The 19566-nt window shown below is 40.4% G+C and overlaps 1 protein-coding gene across 2 annotated transcripts in view; it reads right to left on the bottom strand.

Annotated features, from left to right (window-relative positions):
• mcf2lb (mcf.2 cell line derived transforming sequence-like b) overlaps positions 1-19566 on the bottom strand; it is a 47285-nt gene that overhangs the window by 21248 nt on the left and 6471 nt on the right. For both annotated transcript variants that reach the window (XM_034694079.1, XM_034694078.1), the window contains exons 2-4: positions 6919-7002; positions 4288-4402; positions 351-441 (exon numbers count right to left, since the gene is read on the bottom strand). In XM_034694079.1, the coding sequence (XP_034549970.1) occupies positions 351-441; positions 4288-4402; positions 6919-7002 (290 nt within the window). The remainder of the gene's footprint in view (positions 1-350; positions 442-4287; positions 4403-6918; positions 7003-19566) is intronic.

Here is a 19566-nt window from a genome sequence, read left to right as displayed (position 1 = left end):
CTGTTTATTTTTCCTTGTAGCCATGGAAACACATGGCAGGCTGTGATGTGATGGGTAAGAGTTCAGAGATGGGGGGCTTGTGTCAACAGCCCCCTCCTGGGTAGTTGTGATATAAGTGGGGGAGCTGAAACAGAGAGATGGGGACCCTACAACACCTCTGACAAATCTCTCTCCTCTCCCTCTCTCTGTGTGAAGGTGCAAAGGCCTCAATCTGTCAAATCTGGGTTACATTATTGAAAGAGTTAAGGAAAAGAAGAACTTCTCTCCCACTCATGACACAGAGCCAGGAACAACATGGAGACAATGAGGGCAGAAAAAAGTGCATGTTGCGTAAACTGAGAGGAACTTACCGCGATGCGAAGCAGGGTCCCTTTGACAGCAGCCCATCGGTCTTGCCTGCGGTCAATAACCAGGATGAAACCCACGCCTGTAGAAGACAAACTGGAACACACACACACATACAAACATGTTAAACACAAATAAAACAATAGTCTAATTACACCCACACTGCAGCAAAGTCTGACTCCTTTCAGCTTATTAAGGACAAAGAGGTCAAAAAACTAAAACATGCATGAAGTTCTTCTTTCAGTGTTGAATCCACAACATTGACTTGCTTTGATTCACACCATTTTTTGTTTTGTTATGCTGCTCTTTGTCTTTCATACAGCTGGTGCAGTCCATGATAAGACATTCTGTAAAGCATCCCTCAGATTTCTTGGCCAGATTTCTCTCCCTGCAGCCCCCCTCCCTTACTGGGGGGCTGCAGAGGGGGGCTCCTCTGTCTCCCCATCTCTCTCTCTCTCTCTCTCTCTCTGTCTCTCTCTCTCTGGTCCCAGGAGAGGGGAGGTTTACACATCATTAACAACCAATGACATTCTCATGAGCAGCTCCACAGCACAATTAGCAAACCTGACGCACCTGCAGTAAAGGTGAACATGAGCATCTTCCTCTAACAGAAGCTTTCATGCAGAAAAAGTAATCCTCAAATATGAGCCGTAGTGTCCATGACTCTGCAGCAGCTCACACAGGGTGGAGGAAGATAAAAAAAAAGCAGAAGTTCCTGGGACAATAGAGGCAAAATAAAAACAGAGCAGATGAGGATGTGCCTCAGAGGTAGATCCCAGAGTGTTTGAATGGGAGACAGACCATCACAGCATCCAGCCCGCCCCCCCTACACAGCATCTTTCAGCCACCCAATGAACTACCAGACGTTCTTAAGAAGAAGAGCCAATCACAGGCTGTCTGCAGAGTGACGAGCAGCTCCAGCAGCCAGTAAGAAGAGCTTTACAGACGTGAGGGAGGGGACAGACTCAAAGTAGAGGCCACTTTAAGCAAGGGCTTTATTTGTAAGGGAAATGCAGTCTGCCTCTTTACTTTTACTCCCCACATTAACATGTGTAGAGACTCTTTTTTAACCTTTAATCTGCACTCTCACTTTCCTCTCATCTTTTAACACTTTCCTCCTCTATTATCTCTAATCGTCTGCACAGTCTGTCACAGACAGTTAGGCTTTTAGTGGACAAACTGCTTTACATCCCCACAGAGGAGAGGAGGGGCAGGAGGAGGAAGAGCAGCAGAGTGGGACAAGAGATTTTTTTTTTGTTCCTGGGACATTCACGGCTGCTGAGATGAGAGGAGGGTTTATGGTGAACATGGAACAACTAAGGCGGATATAAGGCATAAGAAGGATAAATGGATAATATTGAATGTAGTTTGTGATGACTAATAATGTATGTGTTTCATTTAGTTTCATTTCACAATGTTAGTAATGCAGTTATCACTCTCTTTTAAATTGTTTTTGTGAGGATTTAAAGAAATCAGCCAAAAAATAGGATTTCTTTTTCTCTTATTTCTGAACCATAAGTGTTTACTATGTTATGCCTAATAATAAATAGTTAAGAAAATAAATACTTAGAATATTAATGGGTACACAATAAGTATTAAATATGAATTTATAGATTTAAAAAATAATAACAGCAAAAATAATAAAATGAAACAAAATAAAAAAAAGAAATTGAATTGAATTGAATTGAATTGAATAAATACATATATATATTTTTTAAATAAATAAATAGGAATAGTAATTGAAGCTATGGTATGAAAATTAGTCTTTCTCTGTGCATTAAAATTAAATCACAACACAACATTCCTGTTATAAACCACTTGTGTTTTTGGTCTTCGGTTGCTAAACGCAGACTATTTAATGTAAACATGTTATGCAAACAACATGGCGTTGTTGCTGCTGCACATGCATGAGTGTTCTAACAATAATTAGATTTTTCAGGACAAAGAGTTAAGCTATGCTGTAAAAATCTCTGCCTAATGGGGTTGCAGAGATGAGGAAATTTGATGCATGAGTGGATATGCAGACATTTTAACATACACACACACACACACACACACTCCCTGTCCTCTGTAGCGCTGAAGTAGGAGCGACTGCATGAATTTAAGGGCAATGGGACATCAAATTAAAAAGAGATTAAGAGGCTGTGAGTGTATGATGTGTTTCAGGAGCAGCATTGCTTGGCCATGAGACCAATCAGGACTAGATGCTTGTGTGCACCACTTGGAAAGCTACGAGGGAAAGAGACTGAAGCATGGTGTGACAAAGGCATGGTCATTTACTGGATCTGTTTAAGATGCAAATCCTACCTTAAAAATTAGAATCCAGGAAATCATGTGACTAAACTTAAATCAATACGTATCACATTCAAGCTTCCAGGTTTTGATTAATGAATTCATACATAAAAAAGTCCACATAATTAAGTAATAAATCAATAAAGTATGTGATATTTACATTCCTATGCAAAATAACAAGCATGCACACATATGATGTGATTAAACCAAGAGTAGAAATGATTCTGCATGATCCAAAGCTGTGTGTTTCGCACCAGCAGCAGCTGCTGAAGGTCATAATACACAGTTGTTGGACATTTGCTCCTGGCTGTGGACTGTGTGTGCTCTGTTGGGGGAAAGGAGGGGTCAGTCCCTCAGGTAGCTTGAGCCATCTGCCTCTGTGATCACAACAGCTTGAGGCTCAACACCATCTCCCCTCTGTAGATGACCCTCATTTAAATGGGTACATTTCTGCAGTTAGACCATGAAGGCATGTATTTAGACGGTTGTGCCTATTTGGGAATGATGTCTCAGCTTGGGTTAGGGGAGAGAAACGACCATGTTGGTCAGAATTCAAACTGTCGTAGAGTTTGTATAAGAACATTTCATACATTTGAATCTTGACTAAAATAAATATGTATTTTACTCTCACTGAAATAGACTTAAGTCATTAAACTGTAGTCTTAAAGTATAGATGTTCAAAAGTAAGTGTTGTGAAAAAAGGCCGTCAGGGGAAATAATGGAAAGTTTTCTGATCATAATACAGATGCATGTGTGTGTGGTCACGTGGGTTTAAAAACATACACACATGCTCACTCAGAACACTGCTCTGCTCAGCTGTTTGTATGCATTATTCAGACTCAAACAGTCAGAGCCTCGACAGCTTCTATTTTTATGCCAGTCCAGACACAATGAAGCAAGAGAGGGACAGACAGGGAGAGGGAGAGGGAGAGGGAAAGGGAGAGGGGGAGCAAAATCCAGGCAGAGTGAAACAGCAATTTAAAAAGGACAGAAAAAATATTCACATCAACAATGTCTGGGGATGTTTTTTCATAAGAGAGAGTTGCAGGAAGGGATGATTTTGCACATTTTCCCTCCCTAGTTGTTTGATCTGGTCCCTCGTTTCTACAAAGACGGTCTGCAGCAGGCTGATAAGAGCCTACATCATTACCTAGTCATCTTATTAATTAAAGCATAACAACAGATCTACTTAACAGATATGTATACAATGCAGTGAGTGTCTCTGCCACTGAATAAATCCTCTGCAGTCTGCGTTTTCATGCCAAGAGAAGTATCCACTGCCCCCTACTGGCAGACGATATGTCAATATTCAGCTTTATCTCCTCTCTTGCTTCATTCCATCTCCCTTATACATCTGTTGTAGTGCAGAGAACATGCATCCCTACACAGAAGAGCCTCAGCCAGGCATGATCAAACCAGAAACCACTCCTACTTCTCTTATGTCTGGAAAAGTAATGAGAGTCAGTCTCACACAGGGTCACAAACAGTGCAGTGCTTCAGGGTCAGGAAACAGACAACACATTTGTAGGGAAATTCAGAGACTGGATGATGTAGGCTCTTAAGCTTGATATGACATGAGATCAGTGGTGCTAAAAAAAAAAAAGAGGTACAACATGAGTGTGTGTGGTACATGTTGGTAAGAGTCTTTACCTTGGTACACTGGTCAGGTATGTCAGCACGTTGTGAAACTCTCTGTCTGTGATCTCTCCAAACGCAGGAAACTCTGGGAACACTATGATGGGGCTGCCGTTATCCCCTCTACCTCCTGGAGAACACACCAAAAATAAAAAAGAAAGAAGTTAACATTCAGAGCTAAATATATAGAAATTACATAAGAGCGCTTTGAGAGCATCTTCCTGAAAATGTCTGATGGTCCTGTCATCAATATTTAAAGAAACAGTTAAAAATAAACTGGGTTGAATCAGGCAGAGCTGAAAGAGGGAGACTGAGGCCACATGGGGGCGCTGATGTGATGATGATCACATTGACTGCTGTACAGCCAAACCTGTGACAAACATCTGAGGGAATCAAAAGATGTTTCATAAGACCATTTTGAAACATACAAAAAAAGGCTAAAATAAAATCTACACAGAGGATCAAAGTATCTTAATTTTTTCTTTTTTAAAAAGTTATATTATTGGAGTTTTTACACCTTTAGTCAGACAGGAGAGGACAGTGGATAGAGCAGGAAACTGGGAGAGTGGGGGAATAACAACTTAACCATTAGGCTAAATCTGCACCCAAGTATCCTTAATGTTAAATGTTGATTTAAAAAAATTGGGTTTGAAAATCTTTGCCATAAAGTCTCTTCTAATTGAAAGAATCTCTGTTTAATCATCATTTAGTAAGCAGACTTTATGAATACACACATCACTGAGACACACTGGAAATTAATGTTTCAGTCTTAAAATATTCCAGTAATCTTACACACTGCGTAAACTGCACAGCAAAGCATGCATTAGTTCTTCTATTGAAGTTTTTTTTCTTATTTTTGTGACTAAATAAACAGCAATCAAAGGTAAATCTCAGAAAACCTTAATATGTAAATATTATTTCTCTTGAATATTCAACTAATCTGCTTCCTTCACAGTTTTTTAAAGGCAGCATCTGACTAACTGTTATTAGAATCAGATCTGATTATTACTGAATACTGACTGGTGCTCAGAAGTATATGACACATTGTTTTTGTTTAGTTTTTACAGCAGGATTTTGCCAACTTAAAACCAGTGAGAAGAGAACAGCGGAAAGGATAAAATATACTTAAAGTCTAGTGTGAAATGCCTAACAGTGCTCTGATGTTGGCAGGAAGTTGTTTTTTAACAACCCTTATCTTTCATCTTCCAGAGGAAGAGGCTAATCGAGGGAATATTTTGTAAGGGTCTTCAAGAAAACACTCTTCTTCTCTCCTCTAGATAGAAATAACGGTTGAAATGCTGAAACAAAACACAAAGCCTCTTGTGTGTGTTCATGTAACCATGTGTTGTTGACACCGACACATTCCATATCACCTTACATGCACATACAGCACACACAAACTCTCCCTCCCTGTGTGAAACAGCTGCTCTGTCAGCACATCTGACTGGAATATCAATCTTTCTGCCTTTTTCTTCTTCTCTCATCGCTATGGCAACAACAAGTGCACAGTCATGGTTTCAACGTCTGCTCGGATCTTTGTCCGCAAAATGGTTCCCAGACTCGGCTGCAGCCACGAGGTCAGCGCACAAAGAAGCAGACTGCTTTACAGCACGGATAAAACAGGTGTCACAGATGTACAAAGAGCTCTATCAATGACGCCTCAGATATGTTTAAAAGATGCTTTCAGGGAAGAAGAGAAGAAGAAGAAGAAGAAGGTATTTTATATAGTGTACACACAAAGAGGTAGTTTATAAGAGACAGTGAAACAGTCGCAACAGGACAAAGAACCAACAGTGAAGAGGAAAAGGTGGCAGATATTTGAATATCAAATCATGACTAACAGGAGAAACAGCACACGTTTACTATGCAAATTTAAAGTGAAGTCATTAAAATAGAAACAAGTCATGTAACAACTGAGATGAGACAGGTGAGCAGTCCACAACTTATCATTTAAAGGTTTTTAACACGTTTTAATGCTCCATATTTATATATTTTTTAGGTCTAAACGGGTGCAAAAAGTTTCAATGTTGAAGTCCAGAAGTTTTAGCTAGCAGGCATAAACCTAGCTTTAATGGCGGCACTGCAATCCTTTGGGGCAACTGTGTACAATCAAAGCAGGCAAAGTAACAGCACTTTACTTTATTCTTGTGACTTACAGGCTCAGGTTGTTATTTCAAGTAACCAGAAAAGCTATGCCTCACTTTCTGTACTCCAAAACAACCATTTTTTTCTCTGCGAAGCTGACTCACTCTCCTAACATCACCATCCTGCAATATTTACGTCTTACGTAATAAGTTCAGATCAAGACTTTGATGTCCAGTTGAACTGAAATGATCTTTATCAAAAAGGCATGTTCTTGTAGAAATTTTGAATCAGTGTCGTCAGCCCCTTAAAAGTTTCCAAAAACAAGCACTTAGAGCCAAAGCACTTTAGAGTTGCCCCTAAGGATTACATGGCGGTCATGACTGACAGCATGGATCCAGTCAGGACAATGTGCTCAAGCAATTCTGTGATGCTTTGTACAAATTAGTCAATGAGGCCTCAAAATTCATAAGAATAGAGCCCAGGTTTAAAAACGTTTAAGAAACACACAATAGATGAAGTGATGTGAAGAGGGCAGTATAAAGAGAGATAGAGAAACTTCACCTGATAGGAAGGCAAACTGCCTCTTGAGGTCGGGGGTGATGTCTGCCGCACGGAGGGGACTGCTGTCCAACTGCATGATCTCATCTGGAGAAGAGAAGGAAACACAAATATTAGTCACATTACAGCCTAATATTAAAGGACGAAGGGTGCCTTAAGTTCACTTTTGGGACTTGAATTAGAAGCTTTGTTTCCACTATTAAAGGCAACATAAAGAGCAGCTTTAACATGTACTATATACAGCAGTTTCCCACATTTTTCATATGCAGCAGTAACATTTTCAGCACAGACTTGCTGTTAGATCCCACAGATCTGTCCTGTTGTTGATAACAGTACAGTATTGACAAATTAACAGGCTTCCAGCTTAACCAGTTCTCTATCCCTCATGGACTCCCTTCATATGGATTAGAATAATCAGATTTAGGGTTGATTACCTCAGTGGGAGACAGAGATTTCAGCTGTATCAAGACTCAAAATAGAGTTTCATAGCAGACATCCGCTGGGGGATATGTGGTAAGAAGTCTAGCCGGTGGTAATTCAGTCATGTGACGTGTTTTTTTAAAAATATATATATTATAAAAATACCACATAGTGCATGTTGAAGACTAGGTGAATGAAAGTGTAATGTAAAAGTTATTTTATTGTGATGAAGTGGTTAGACTGCAAAAAATAAAGATATTTGAATTACACTGAGAAACAATATGCACAATATTGCACAATGTCTCAATATTAATCTGTGCACAGCCTATGATTTGATTTGTATCAAAGACACTTTCAGCAGCTTTCTGAAGCAAACCTGGCCACAGCTCAATTTGAAAGCTGAGAGCGTCCACGAAAGATAAAACAGATCAATACAGGAAACATGACACAGACGTACACTTCTTTGTGACAGGATTGTAAAGCTTCTGTTTGTCTGCGTCTATTGCACACTCCTAATTCTTACATATATCAAATGTTACACATCATTTTTTTTAGCATTTGTAAACACTTTAGTGTAGAATTTTATAGAATAAGAATAGTCAAGAGTAATATGGAAATGTGTTAACAGTCTTGATACAGATGGATTAAAGTGTCCATATATAAACACAACCTGTATGCCATCCACTGTATGAGCTTTGTGCTGTTTAATCGGCTTCTTGTCTTATTGAATCAAGCAGCTGTGTGTTATCACATCATGGAAAGAAGTGTGATTAGCTACATTGTGGTTGGATTATTTAGCTTAAGTGACTTGTAGCATCAATCCTTGGGGCATTATGTTTTGCAAACATTAGTGTAAAGTTGCTTTCTATAAGGGAAAGTTAGCAGCAGTGGTTGGTATCATTGACTGTATAAATAATGGAGGAGTCAGCTGTGCCTCTCATAATGGAAAACTGACCACAGTGTGTGCCGATACAGAAATGAGCTATCCAGACTGCATTGTTTTTTTTGGGTTTTTTTCCAAGGTATATTTTTTTGGCTTTTTTTTTGGCTTTATTGAAAGGAAAGATGGAGAGAGACCGGAAACATGGGAGGTGGAAAGTGGGGGGAAGACATGCAGGAAATAGTCGCAGCCAGGAATCGAACCGGCGACCTCTGTAACAAGGACTGTAACCTCTGTATATGAGGCGCTTAGACAGCTAGGCCTCCAGCGCCCCCTACACTCCTTTTTTGTACCAGGCTGTAAACATGTTTATTTCTGCTGTAAAGATCGGCTTTTTTGAATTTGTGTGTATGTGGTTTCTGGTAATTTAGGTACCAGCCGCAAGCGGACACTCGAGAAACCGCAGTTTTTAACAGTTATGCATTGGCTTCAATTCTCACGGTTGCCGCTTGGTTAATATCAGAGCATGAGAAAAAGAAGTGTAGTAATTGGATACATTTGCCAAGAAGATATTCATCTTATAAAAGGCTTTGTAAGCATTCGTGTCATAATAGCTTCGAGACCACATCCCAAGACAAAATTAATAAAGTCTGAAGTCATTTAAAACATGAGGAACTGGCCTCTTCAGCTCCTCATTAGTTCTTCCGGCTTTAAAAGATGCCCAGGGCTGCAGAGCTGTGATTATCCTGCAGTCCTCTTTTTGTTATTTAAGAAAACATGAGAGCCTCTCTAGCATCCATAAACCTGAATAATGAAAGTGAAGTCAGAATAAGCTTCAGGGGCATCGGGGAACAGAGTAGCCAGGAGATTACAGGAGAGGTGTGTCTCACAGTGACAGGAAGTATCCTGCAAACATTGTTTCCACACTGACTGGAGAGTCATGACTGTAAAGAGCAATGTTGACTTTTCATCTCAGTCTGCGGTACATTGTTTGTTCTGTTTCCCTAAAGCAAATCAACAGATTCCTTGTAACCCTGGGAAATGTATACAGCAGTTCAGAGTCTCTCCGGGTCATAACAGCATTTGACTTTACATTGTACTGTGTGGAAAGACAGTACTCATGAATACCACATTATTTTTTTACCACCATTAGAATCTGTCTCTATACTGTACATGCAGAGATGACTCAGTCGCCCACATGTTGAACAACATGGTGGAGTGGTTGAGTTTACTGGAACGTGATTTAATGGACTCTTGCTTGTGGCAAAACTTTAAGATTTTTAATACACTAGACATATAAGGCACATTCACACTTATGTATGAAGTGAACACTGGGAAATATTAGCCTCACTCTCTCTTTCATCTATACTAGCAAACATGACTGTAAAACTTAAATCATAAACAGCCCACAACATTCCGTACATGTATGTCTGAAACATCTTGATATTTAGACCACTGTTCATTGGGGCACAAAATAAACATATTATATCCATTCTGCCTTTAACATTCAAACCTATCCCTTATCATAAATCTCTGCAGTTGAAAATGTACACTGATCAGCTCTAACATTATGACCAACAGAGACAGGGATCACCATGATGCATTGTTTGTTCTGGGACCTTTCTATCAGAACCAGCTCTAACGTTTTTTCTAGCAGTTTGTGCTTCAGTATCTCTTCTGTGGGATAAAAAACACACAGACTATCCTTCAGTCCACACAAGCATAAATTAGCCTTGGTTGCCCATGACCCTGTCATTGCTTCACTGGTTTTCCTGCCTTGGATTCACTTTTGGAAGGTATTGACCACTCTTTGTGGAGGGAACCTTTCACATAGGAGGTTAATTGTGAATATGTGCATACTACTTATTGGATATGAGTGGGACAAGTGACAACCTCTGGCCGCGAGAATTGAATCCAATGCGGAAGTGTTAAAAACTGCAGTTCAGCAAGTGTCCGCTTGAGGCTGGCACCAGAAGTACCGGAAACCACATACAAAAAATGAGTGTAGTCTGGATAGCTCATTTCTCGATCCGCAAACACTGTAGGGGGGTTGGTCAATACTAAGACCAATGCACCAGGTATAAAAACCATAACACTTCAAATGCTGAAAATCCAGACCCCATGAACAGATTATATATTTTTATGAAGAATCTGTAGACAGAGATCATAATATGCATACATGATAAACATAATAAATCTTCTTGCTGATGGTCTGATTTGCCTATGTAAGTCATAAAGGAGCATCAGTATTAATTTCAGCCTGTTTCATAACCAACTAAAAAATCCTCATTGGAGCTGGTTGCAAAGTTATTTAGCATCTTGGATAAATAGTTAACAGAGGTGAACACATTAAAGGTAAAAGCTTTAACCAATTGCCAAGAAGTTTATGATTGGTTAATAATGAAACAGCAAACTCATTTAATTGTGTTTCACATCCTGGATTGCTCACGCTCAGAACAAGATACAAATTTGCCTTCTGCTGCCTCTAAATAAATATATATATTACAAATAACATTTGTAATTCCTTATTCAACAACTGTCCAAAACGAAGAAACAAAGATATCCAGTACCAAACAGAGAATACAGAGGTGAAAACACACTGTGTCCCAACAACTTTCCCTGCATAACACCCTACCTGCCCTTTGAAATCTGGCAAAGTAGCAACATCACCGGGGCTCAGTTCTTCTCAGAGTATCACAAAATATCCCACGTTTACATGGATGTATGTTCCCTTCCTTATCCCGGCTGTTGATCCCTTTACAGGCTCAGCCCTCCTCCTCTGACTCCAGTTTAAACAAACCACAGAGTCCTGCTGTAACTCTTTGTTTGGCAATGAGGCCTATCAGGTGACTTAGCCTGAGGATATCAGTACACAGACCTTCATTGCTCTCTCTCTCTCAGACACAAACTGTAAGGGGGCAAGATTCACTGGAGTGTGTCTTCTCTGTCTGCCATTTTCAGTCTCCTGCCTCCTTAAAAATACGCCAGGCAGGCTAGGCAGATCTGTTTTGTCAAAACAGCTTCAAAAAAAAGGTTTTAGCTTTGCTTTCCCACTCACAATGTTGTTTATGAACCAAGTTCAGCAGTGAGATAACTAAAACAAAACACATGACCTTACTTTAGCAGACATCTTTACAAGTGCATAATAAGAGAAAAGTTTGAACCAAAACAGAAGTGCACACATCCCTCCAGACTCGTCACCCTCACTAGTGGTCATCTGAGTTACTATTAGGTTGAAAGAATTAATAATATTTTCACCATTGTAGTCCTAAAATGATGGTCATATGATCTGAGCTGGTCTGATTTGTTGCGCAGCCACCCGCCTCTAGCTGGGGCTATGGCTCTACTACCATAATGCCAAAATGCCCTACTACCAGGATGTAAACAAGCACAGACGACAGATAACATCTTGCAGCACAACCAAGCAGCAACCTCTGGCCACGAGAATTGAAGACAATGCGGAAGTGTTTAAAACAGCAGTTCAGCGAGTGTCCATTTGAAGCTGGCTCCAGAAGTACCAGAAACCACATACACTCAAATTCAAAAAAGCCGATCTTTACAGCAGAAATAAACATGTTTACAGCCTGGTACAAAAGAAGAGTGTAGTCTGGATAGCTCATTTCTTGATCGGCACACACAGATTACAATTTTCCATTATGAGAAGCACAGCTGACTTGATTGACAGGCAGGAACACTGCAGCTGTTGGATAGGAGGCTCAAAGCCCGCCTCTTTACCTCACACTAGCTCAACAGCAGTTAGGTTGAGTTCCGCATTTCCAATATTGCTCCCACCGACAATCGGCTTCAAAACAGCGCTTCAGAAACAGATGGGTGACACCACGAATACTACATCCATTATTGATACAGTCTGAGTGTGACACAGATAGTTTGATCTAGTAAATGGAGATAAAGTACTATGTAAACTGTGTCCGGTTAAACTGGAATATAAGCACTCGACCAGAGCAATGTGCAACAAACACAGGGATGTTAACGTGCAAAGAGGGAAGAAGGCTGGTGGTTCTAGCTCTGCTAAGTTTAGCCACTCTCAGCAAACCAGCATGACATGGTTCAATTTGACAATTTGGACTGTTTTCTGAGCATTTTCTTACTTTTGGACTAGTTGATTAGTCAGAATTAATATTTTTGTTTTAACAGCTCAGACATTAGTCACTTTGGAACATCACTAATCATAAAAGAGTGAGGAACATGTTGTCCGTGGCCTGGATGTGGTTGACCTAAATAGAAAGGGTAGCAAAGCAAACCATCAAACTCAGTTCTAAGAAATTAATGTGTAAAGTAGTATACTTTTCTACTGGATCTAGCTAGCATTGCAAAGCCACGGTTCACTTGCTTACTTTATAAGATCCTTTATGAATCTTATAGAAATTAAAACCTTTAAAACCAGAGAAAATTCTTTCAAAAAAGGAACAAAGACGACTGCAAAATGTAAAAAAACAAGACACAATCAACAAGGACAAAACAGCATTTACTGCTTTTCGCCATGTTACAAAAAATAACAAAATGTCAATCACCAAAATTGTAAGCTACTACCAAGATAAGCGAGTAACTCAATAAACTTGTTGCCAAATTTTGATCCAAATGCTGCTTGATCCTGATTGGAGCACTGAAGTATCTTACATTGCCTCGTAAAGCTGAGACCTAACTAACTCAAAGCATAAATACACTCAGGTAAAATAAACCAAAGCGGGGCAAACTTTGTCGTGTTCTGTTTCTCAGACTGTAGCAGGAAGCTGATTGAGCAAAGAGGTTTACTGAGCCTTTAAACTCAAAGTTAAACAAATCTGTGAAGAACAGACGACCCCTGACAGAAAAGCAGCTCAGTGACATCACCGTTTCTCACATCACAGATGCTTCTGGTGAGTGAAACAGGTGGTTTTAAATCTTACATGACAGCAGGACAGCTCTAAGATCGACAGACACACTACAGTTTACAACACTTTAGAGTCCTAAGACGAACACATGTACACTGTTTTGGAAAGTGCACAAATGAAACACAAGCTGCTTAAAGACAAAGGCCAAGAATAAAGGCTTTGTTATTGTGACCACCAAATGCTCTAATTTGTGATAATGCAAAGGGCTGCAAAGTTATTTACTTTCACTTGACCTGAAATAGAGTAATCTATGTCAACCTTCTCCTCTATTGATTGGATACTATTGCCAAAGACATCTGTAGATCACAGATATTGATTAGAGTTACCAACTGACTCCTACCTATGTTATTTGAGACACAGCTTCCCTTTCTCCTTTTCTTCTGTTCTTTTAATTTAACCTCAAGCAAGGGTGTGCACGCCAACACGTCTCCTTCACAGAGGTCAGGCTAGTGGAAACGACAACCAATAAATCACCTCATCTGTGATGTTTGGTAACGCAGAGTCGGATGCTCACAGCCTGAGGACGAAGAGCGGCAGCTGTCTGGTCATCTGTGCACTCCACAAAGCATCAAGTTCACAGAGAAACCTGCACCAGTTTCCTGTTTCTGACCCAGCCACACCTTGTACCCAGTGACTCCCACACATATCAGATCAAAACCAACCCCCCTCACCCACCAACCCACCCACCCACTCACTCAGTCACTCAGGTAGGCTATTTGTTTCCAGAAAGAAGATATTCTGTTACAGAAAAATCCCCCCCTGGAAAATTGCAGATTTGAGTTTCAGTCCCTTTTTCGTTCACTACTTGTCACATTTCCTCTTACAGTCCTTTTTGTCTCCCTCTATACTACTAGTATTACTTCCTTCCACTGCCCACTGTAGGTTCACAAAGTGTTATCCAGTAGTAAACATCCCCCCTGGCCATTTAAAAGAGAAGATGAGCCAGTTTCAGATAGTACTGTATTTCCCACAGGAGATGAGAGACAAACGGCGAAACTACTTGACCTTTTTTGGAATTTCATACATCAGAAAGTATCAATTATGTCATAAAGAACTGAGAAAAACCTTGGGAAAGGATTTGAAAATGTGAATAAGATAAGATAAGATAAGATAAGATAAGATATTACTTTATTGATGTAGAGGTTGTATAATTAAAATACTGTATATTGTCACAAGAAGGCCATATCCTCCCAACAGGAAAACAAGAATTCTGTTGCTTAATTGTAGGGACATAGGTGACTTTAAGTGTTTATTTTACTCATATTGTTTACATAATATGACAAAGTGGATAATTAAAAGAAAGCGAACTGTTTGTGGATTTAACCTGATTATAAAAACCACAAATCATGTTCGTCAAACTTTTATTTTCTCAACATTCCCTACACATACACGCACAATACCTAAACACACACACATGAGCTACAGCTGGTGTGTACCGGCCGAGGAGATAATGTTCTTTAAAAGGCTTAACGATGGAGATTAGCGTCCACTCACGCTCACGTTTCTGGGTGACAAGTCAAACGTTAGTGGGTCATAGTCACACACCTGGACTCACAGCCTGCCACTACTGACACAGATTATACCGGACCAGAGCAGGAGACTCAAACCAGTCTCCTTAAAGGAACAAAAACTAAGTCTAGAAACTGAAACAAACTAGTTTCAAGATTACTATTGATTTGAACAGCCTGAAAAGTAAACACTTCACAAAAATTCTTCTAATAAGAAATTGGAAATACTTCTGAAAATGTTTTGTTCACTAGGAATGTTTGTGTCAGGGTTTGGATAAAAAAGGAGCAAAAAGAGAGGGAATAGAGAGCAACAAACAGACATGGGGGAGGGCAGCAAGTGGAAATAAGGGGCTTACATCCACCACCGTGGAGGAGGAGGAGTAACAGAAACAAAACAAAGCACTAATGAGGCTGAGCATTAACAGATGAGTCTATGTAATATCATGTTAGAAGTTGAGGGGTGAGAGGGTTCAGATGGGGGTGAAAAAGGGGGATTTTTAAGGTAATAGTGAAATATTCTGACATCACAAAATAAAGATACAGTTTGTGAAAAAGCAGAATTGTTTATATTATGGGCCGAACACTCTTTAGCCCCATCCTAAATCTAGATTCTTGGCATCCCTTAACCACTTGTGGTGCCTCAGAACAGAGCCACAGGTGGTTCAAATCTTTGCAGATAACTGGGAGACAACCTGCGAGGTTATATTTTTCAACTCCATACATGCAAAATATGAATTAATTCATATACTAGCCCTCAAAAGATCATCTAATGCATGAAGTTGACTGCATGCTTCATTTCAGTAACATAAAACTAAGATATTCTTTTCCCCTCGCTCTTTTGCATGCTTATTAAGGTTTAGGTATGGGCTTCTTCCCCTGCACCTGTGTCCATGTTCCATGCTGCACTGCCCCAGATGGTAAAGCATTCTGGGGCTGTTTTCTACCTCTCTGTTTAGAGCTTATATCTGAAGACACTCATTTTGTAAAGCAGGTTTGGAGGTGAGATGTCTCCTACCAGGGACACCTTATTCTTGAACAGAGGGATATACAGCCAAACTTTTAGGGCTAAGTGGGAGAGTTTGGATGCAACCTGAAGCCTCTTCTGTTTCATTCTCAGTGCATAAAATTCAAGAATATATTTTCTCAAAGTGCTGTCTAATGATACAGCAGCTATTATTAAACCACACGTTAACACATCAGGAAACAAAATCTCAAAATCTGCACAAACAAATGTCCTGATTCCAAAAACAAGGTAAAGGCAAAGGCAGAAGAGCATGGGAACGTTAACAGAAGAGGATCTCACACACAGAACATCTACGTACCACACAGCCAGTGGCAGCAGCGAGAAAACCTGTAGTATCTCTCCACCTCGTCCAGAGAGATCCGAACATGACCCCCGCCCTCCTCTACTGGCCACAAACACACATTCATTCCTGCAACCATGTTCACATCGCTGATTTCTCCAGTTTGACTGTCCACCTCTGCTCCTCTTCCTGATTCAGCCTCCTCATCCTCCATTGACTCTGAATCAGCCTCACAGTCCCCGTCCTCTTCAGTTGGACTCCCTCCTGGACTTACTTGTTCGCTACTTTGCTCATTCAACTTAAAACCAGTGTGCCCTGTAATCTCACACCAGTCCATCTCCTCTCTATCCGAGCTTGCAATCCCCTCTCCTGCGTCCACAGAGTTCAACTCCACATCCTCCTCCTCCAACGGGAAGCCAGAATCCTCCATCTCCTCTCCTCCCATCCTCCTTTGCAGGTGTATGTCTTCTTCACTCCCTCTCTGTAGCAACTCTTCTTCCATACAGCTCTGCAGAAGGTATCACTGTACAAATCCCCCTCTCATTCTGACTCCACCTTTCACCAGACTACACTCAGCCTCCCGCTCTCTGTCCGGCTGCAGGTGCTCCACAGCCTGCAGGACGTCACTCAGTAACTGTAGGGACTTCCTATTGCAACCTCAGGTTACCTTCCCTGTAGACAAAAGCCACAGTGTAGCACCCTCCCTGCTCTCATAGGTGCCCTCACCCCTCCCCTGAAAGGACAATTACCTGTCTGTTACCCCTCCCTCTTGAGTAACAATGCCTCCAACTCTACTAATGTATGCTGACCTGTGAAGCAGATCTAGTTTTGACTCTGTGCGACAACATACTTAGTTATGTCATATGCAGTGTTCCAGTGTTAACTAGCACCAGCAGCTCCCAGCCCTCATTTCCATAGACTAACATATCTCTGGCTCATCCCTTCCCTTATCTTATGACATGTGGAGCAAAAACACAAAGCCTCCATTCTGACCAGCCCATTCAAACATGACCTGCATTTAACTGTTCACAGACTGTATCCATTCAAAGTCCCCATTCTTGTTTACACCACTCAAAAGAGCCCATTCTCACAAAGTTACTGAAAGACTTAATTCTTATGAGAGCTCTCAAAGAAAGACACTGTTTCTTAAATGAATGGATATTTAGATTCCATTTCAGTGAGTCTAACACACACTCTTCTGTCTCCTTCATTAGATATAAAAGTTTAGTGTGCAAAAAAGTTGTAGCAACAGATTTTGTTGGCAATGTGTGTGCCTGTGTGTGTGTGAATCTGCATGTGTGTTTGTCGTTGGGGCAGAAGGGGGGGGTTAGACTATAACATGTCTAACATGTTTGCTCTATGTCGAAGGGTACTCACGGGGTTATCAGTGTCGTAAACCTTGAGAGATAAACACAGGAGTCGTTACGTTCAAAAGGTGCACAGTTCAAAGTGAGCAAGAGGGTCAAACAAGAGGACAGACTACTGATCAACTCACAGTTAAGAGTCTGATTTGGAATATAACACCGGAGAGCAAGTGCTTGAGCTGAAAGAGTATAAAATATACTTTATACTAACCCACAGTTTCAGTTGACAAAATGCATGAGGAATGTGTTTTACGTAACTAGTACTGCGAACAACGATAAAGTCACTATTTGAAAAGTCATGACCAGCAACTCATTTTGCACACTTCAACGTGTTTTTCTGTGAAAGCATCAGGAAGTATGTTTTTGCTACTTTAAGAGGGTTCTAGATCTGGATAATTGCCTTAAAGCTTCAGTGAGAAACTTTTGGTTCGTGTTGAGTTTGTTGCCCCCTGGACAAAGCAGTACATCTTATCTCTCTGATCTGTTCTGTATATGGAGGGTAGTGTTTTCTTTTTAAGTTATATTTTTGGGCATCTTCACCTTTAATGGATAGGACAGCTGAAGAGAGACAGGAAATGTGGGGAGTAGAGAGTGGGGGAGGACCAAGCGGCAACCTCCGGTCTCAAACTTTGAAGCCCATGTGGAAGTGTTATAAACTGCAATTCATCGAGAAACCGCATGTGGCTAATCAGCAAAATGGATCATAAACACCACATACACTAACAGTGCTAGATTGGGTTGTGGGTAATATAGGTGCTGGGTTTTGAAAGGAAGAGATTATATTCAATAAATATGTTGATGTCTATGGTTTTGCTCCATCAATTTTAAAATCAGTAAGTGTTCATTAGCTAGAAAATATTATTACTAGCAAGTTTAACATCCACCAAAAGGTCAACTTGATCCCTCATCAGCTTCCCACTAAAAACACTATCAAGTGTGCTTATATCAGTCATTACGAGTCGTCTGTTTAAGACAGTTTTTATTTAACAAATCCTAGATTCCTTTGTCATTTTTATGTTCACATAAAAACAAAATCATGTTTCACACATCCACCACTCAGTACTTCAATGCAACACTATGGGTAAAAACTATGACTAATAAACCAATAAATAAAAGCACAAATAAATAAGATAAATGTACGTTTACAATAGAATAAAATAATTAGTTATGATTAAAAGATAATTGTAAGAGAGAGACAATAAGAGACAATCTCTCGCGTGTAGTTCACTTACTTCGAGTAAAGTTGGCAATCAGCAGAAAATAATAATTATGTTCTTGATACAACCATGAAATCTCAAGTACATAAACTCAACAAAGTTTCACTTCAACAGCATATCCTGTCTCTCCCTAACTTTCATACTGATTCAGAGCTAGTCTGTAAAACCAAAAACTGCTACATCAGCAACATGGTTTCTACTGCATGAATTGGCTGTTTGAGTAATGACTTTAACTGAGCAGGGAAGAAAATGTTCCATGAACCTCACATCTGGAGGACCAGATGACTAAAGCAGACAAGAACAAAATGTAGGTACGTCTCCTCCGGTCCATGATTGCCAACGCATGCACTACACGTACGAGCATGCACAATGTAAAAGTGCTAGACACAGCAATAGTGTAACACATGCAGTGACATTGATGCAGGGACAGAGCAAGCATAAATATCAGGGGACAAGCTCGGTAAGAAATGAGGCTGCCTCCCAAAGATGAGGGTCACCTTGGAAACACAAATGCCGATATTTTAAGGTAAGGCTTTTAAACGGACTGAGTCACACCATCGCTGCCTACCGTGACAAGGATGCACAAAAATAGCAAACATACGTCTCCTGACTCACGTGGCTTAAGTTGAACCATCTGCATTCCACTATCCCATTGAGGAGCACTTCCCCTGGCTTTCCTCACCATCCTTTCCCTCCTCTGTGTGTTTGCAGCACCTGGGAAAGTCCTTTTCTATGCAGAGTCAGGAACCAAGGTCTCAAAGTGTCAACAACCCCTCACCAACTTGAAAGCTCAGCAGCTTTAATCAGCACTTCTCTCCTTTAAACCATCTGCTCTGCTGCTGAGACGCTGTGTGCTGCAGTTTCTGCATTTGCTGAGGAATCTGTTACTGCTACGGAAATAAAAAAAAAGAAAGAGTGCAGCTGCAGAGATCTGTATGTTGGAAACTGAAGCAGCTATTTAAGCTGTGCAGGCACGTACTCCCTCACACAGACACACACACAGAAACAAACACAAACTGTTATACACATAAAGACAGAAACAGCTCAGTGGGGAGCAATGGAAGCG

This window comes from Notolabrus celidotus, chromosome 10, assembly GCF_009762535.1.
Source record: "Notolabrus celidotus isolate fNotCel1 chromosome 10, fNotCel1.pri, whole genome shotgun sequence".
NCBI classification, from domain to species: Eukaryota; Metazoa; Chordata; class Actinopteri; order Labriformes; family Labridae; genus Notolabrus; species Notolabrus celidotus.
Note: the sequence above shows the minus strand (reverse complement) of the source record. Positions and strands in the feature narration are given on the sequence as shown.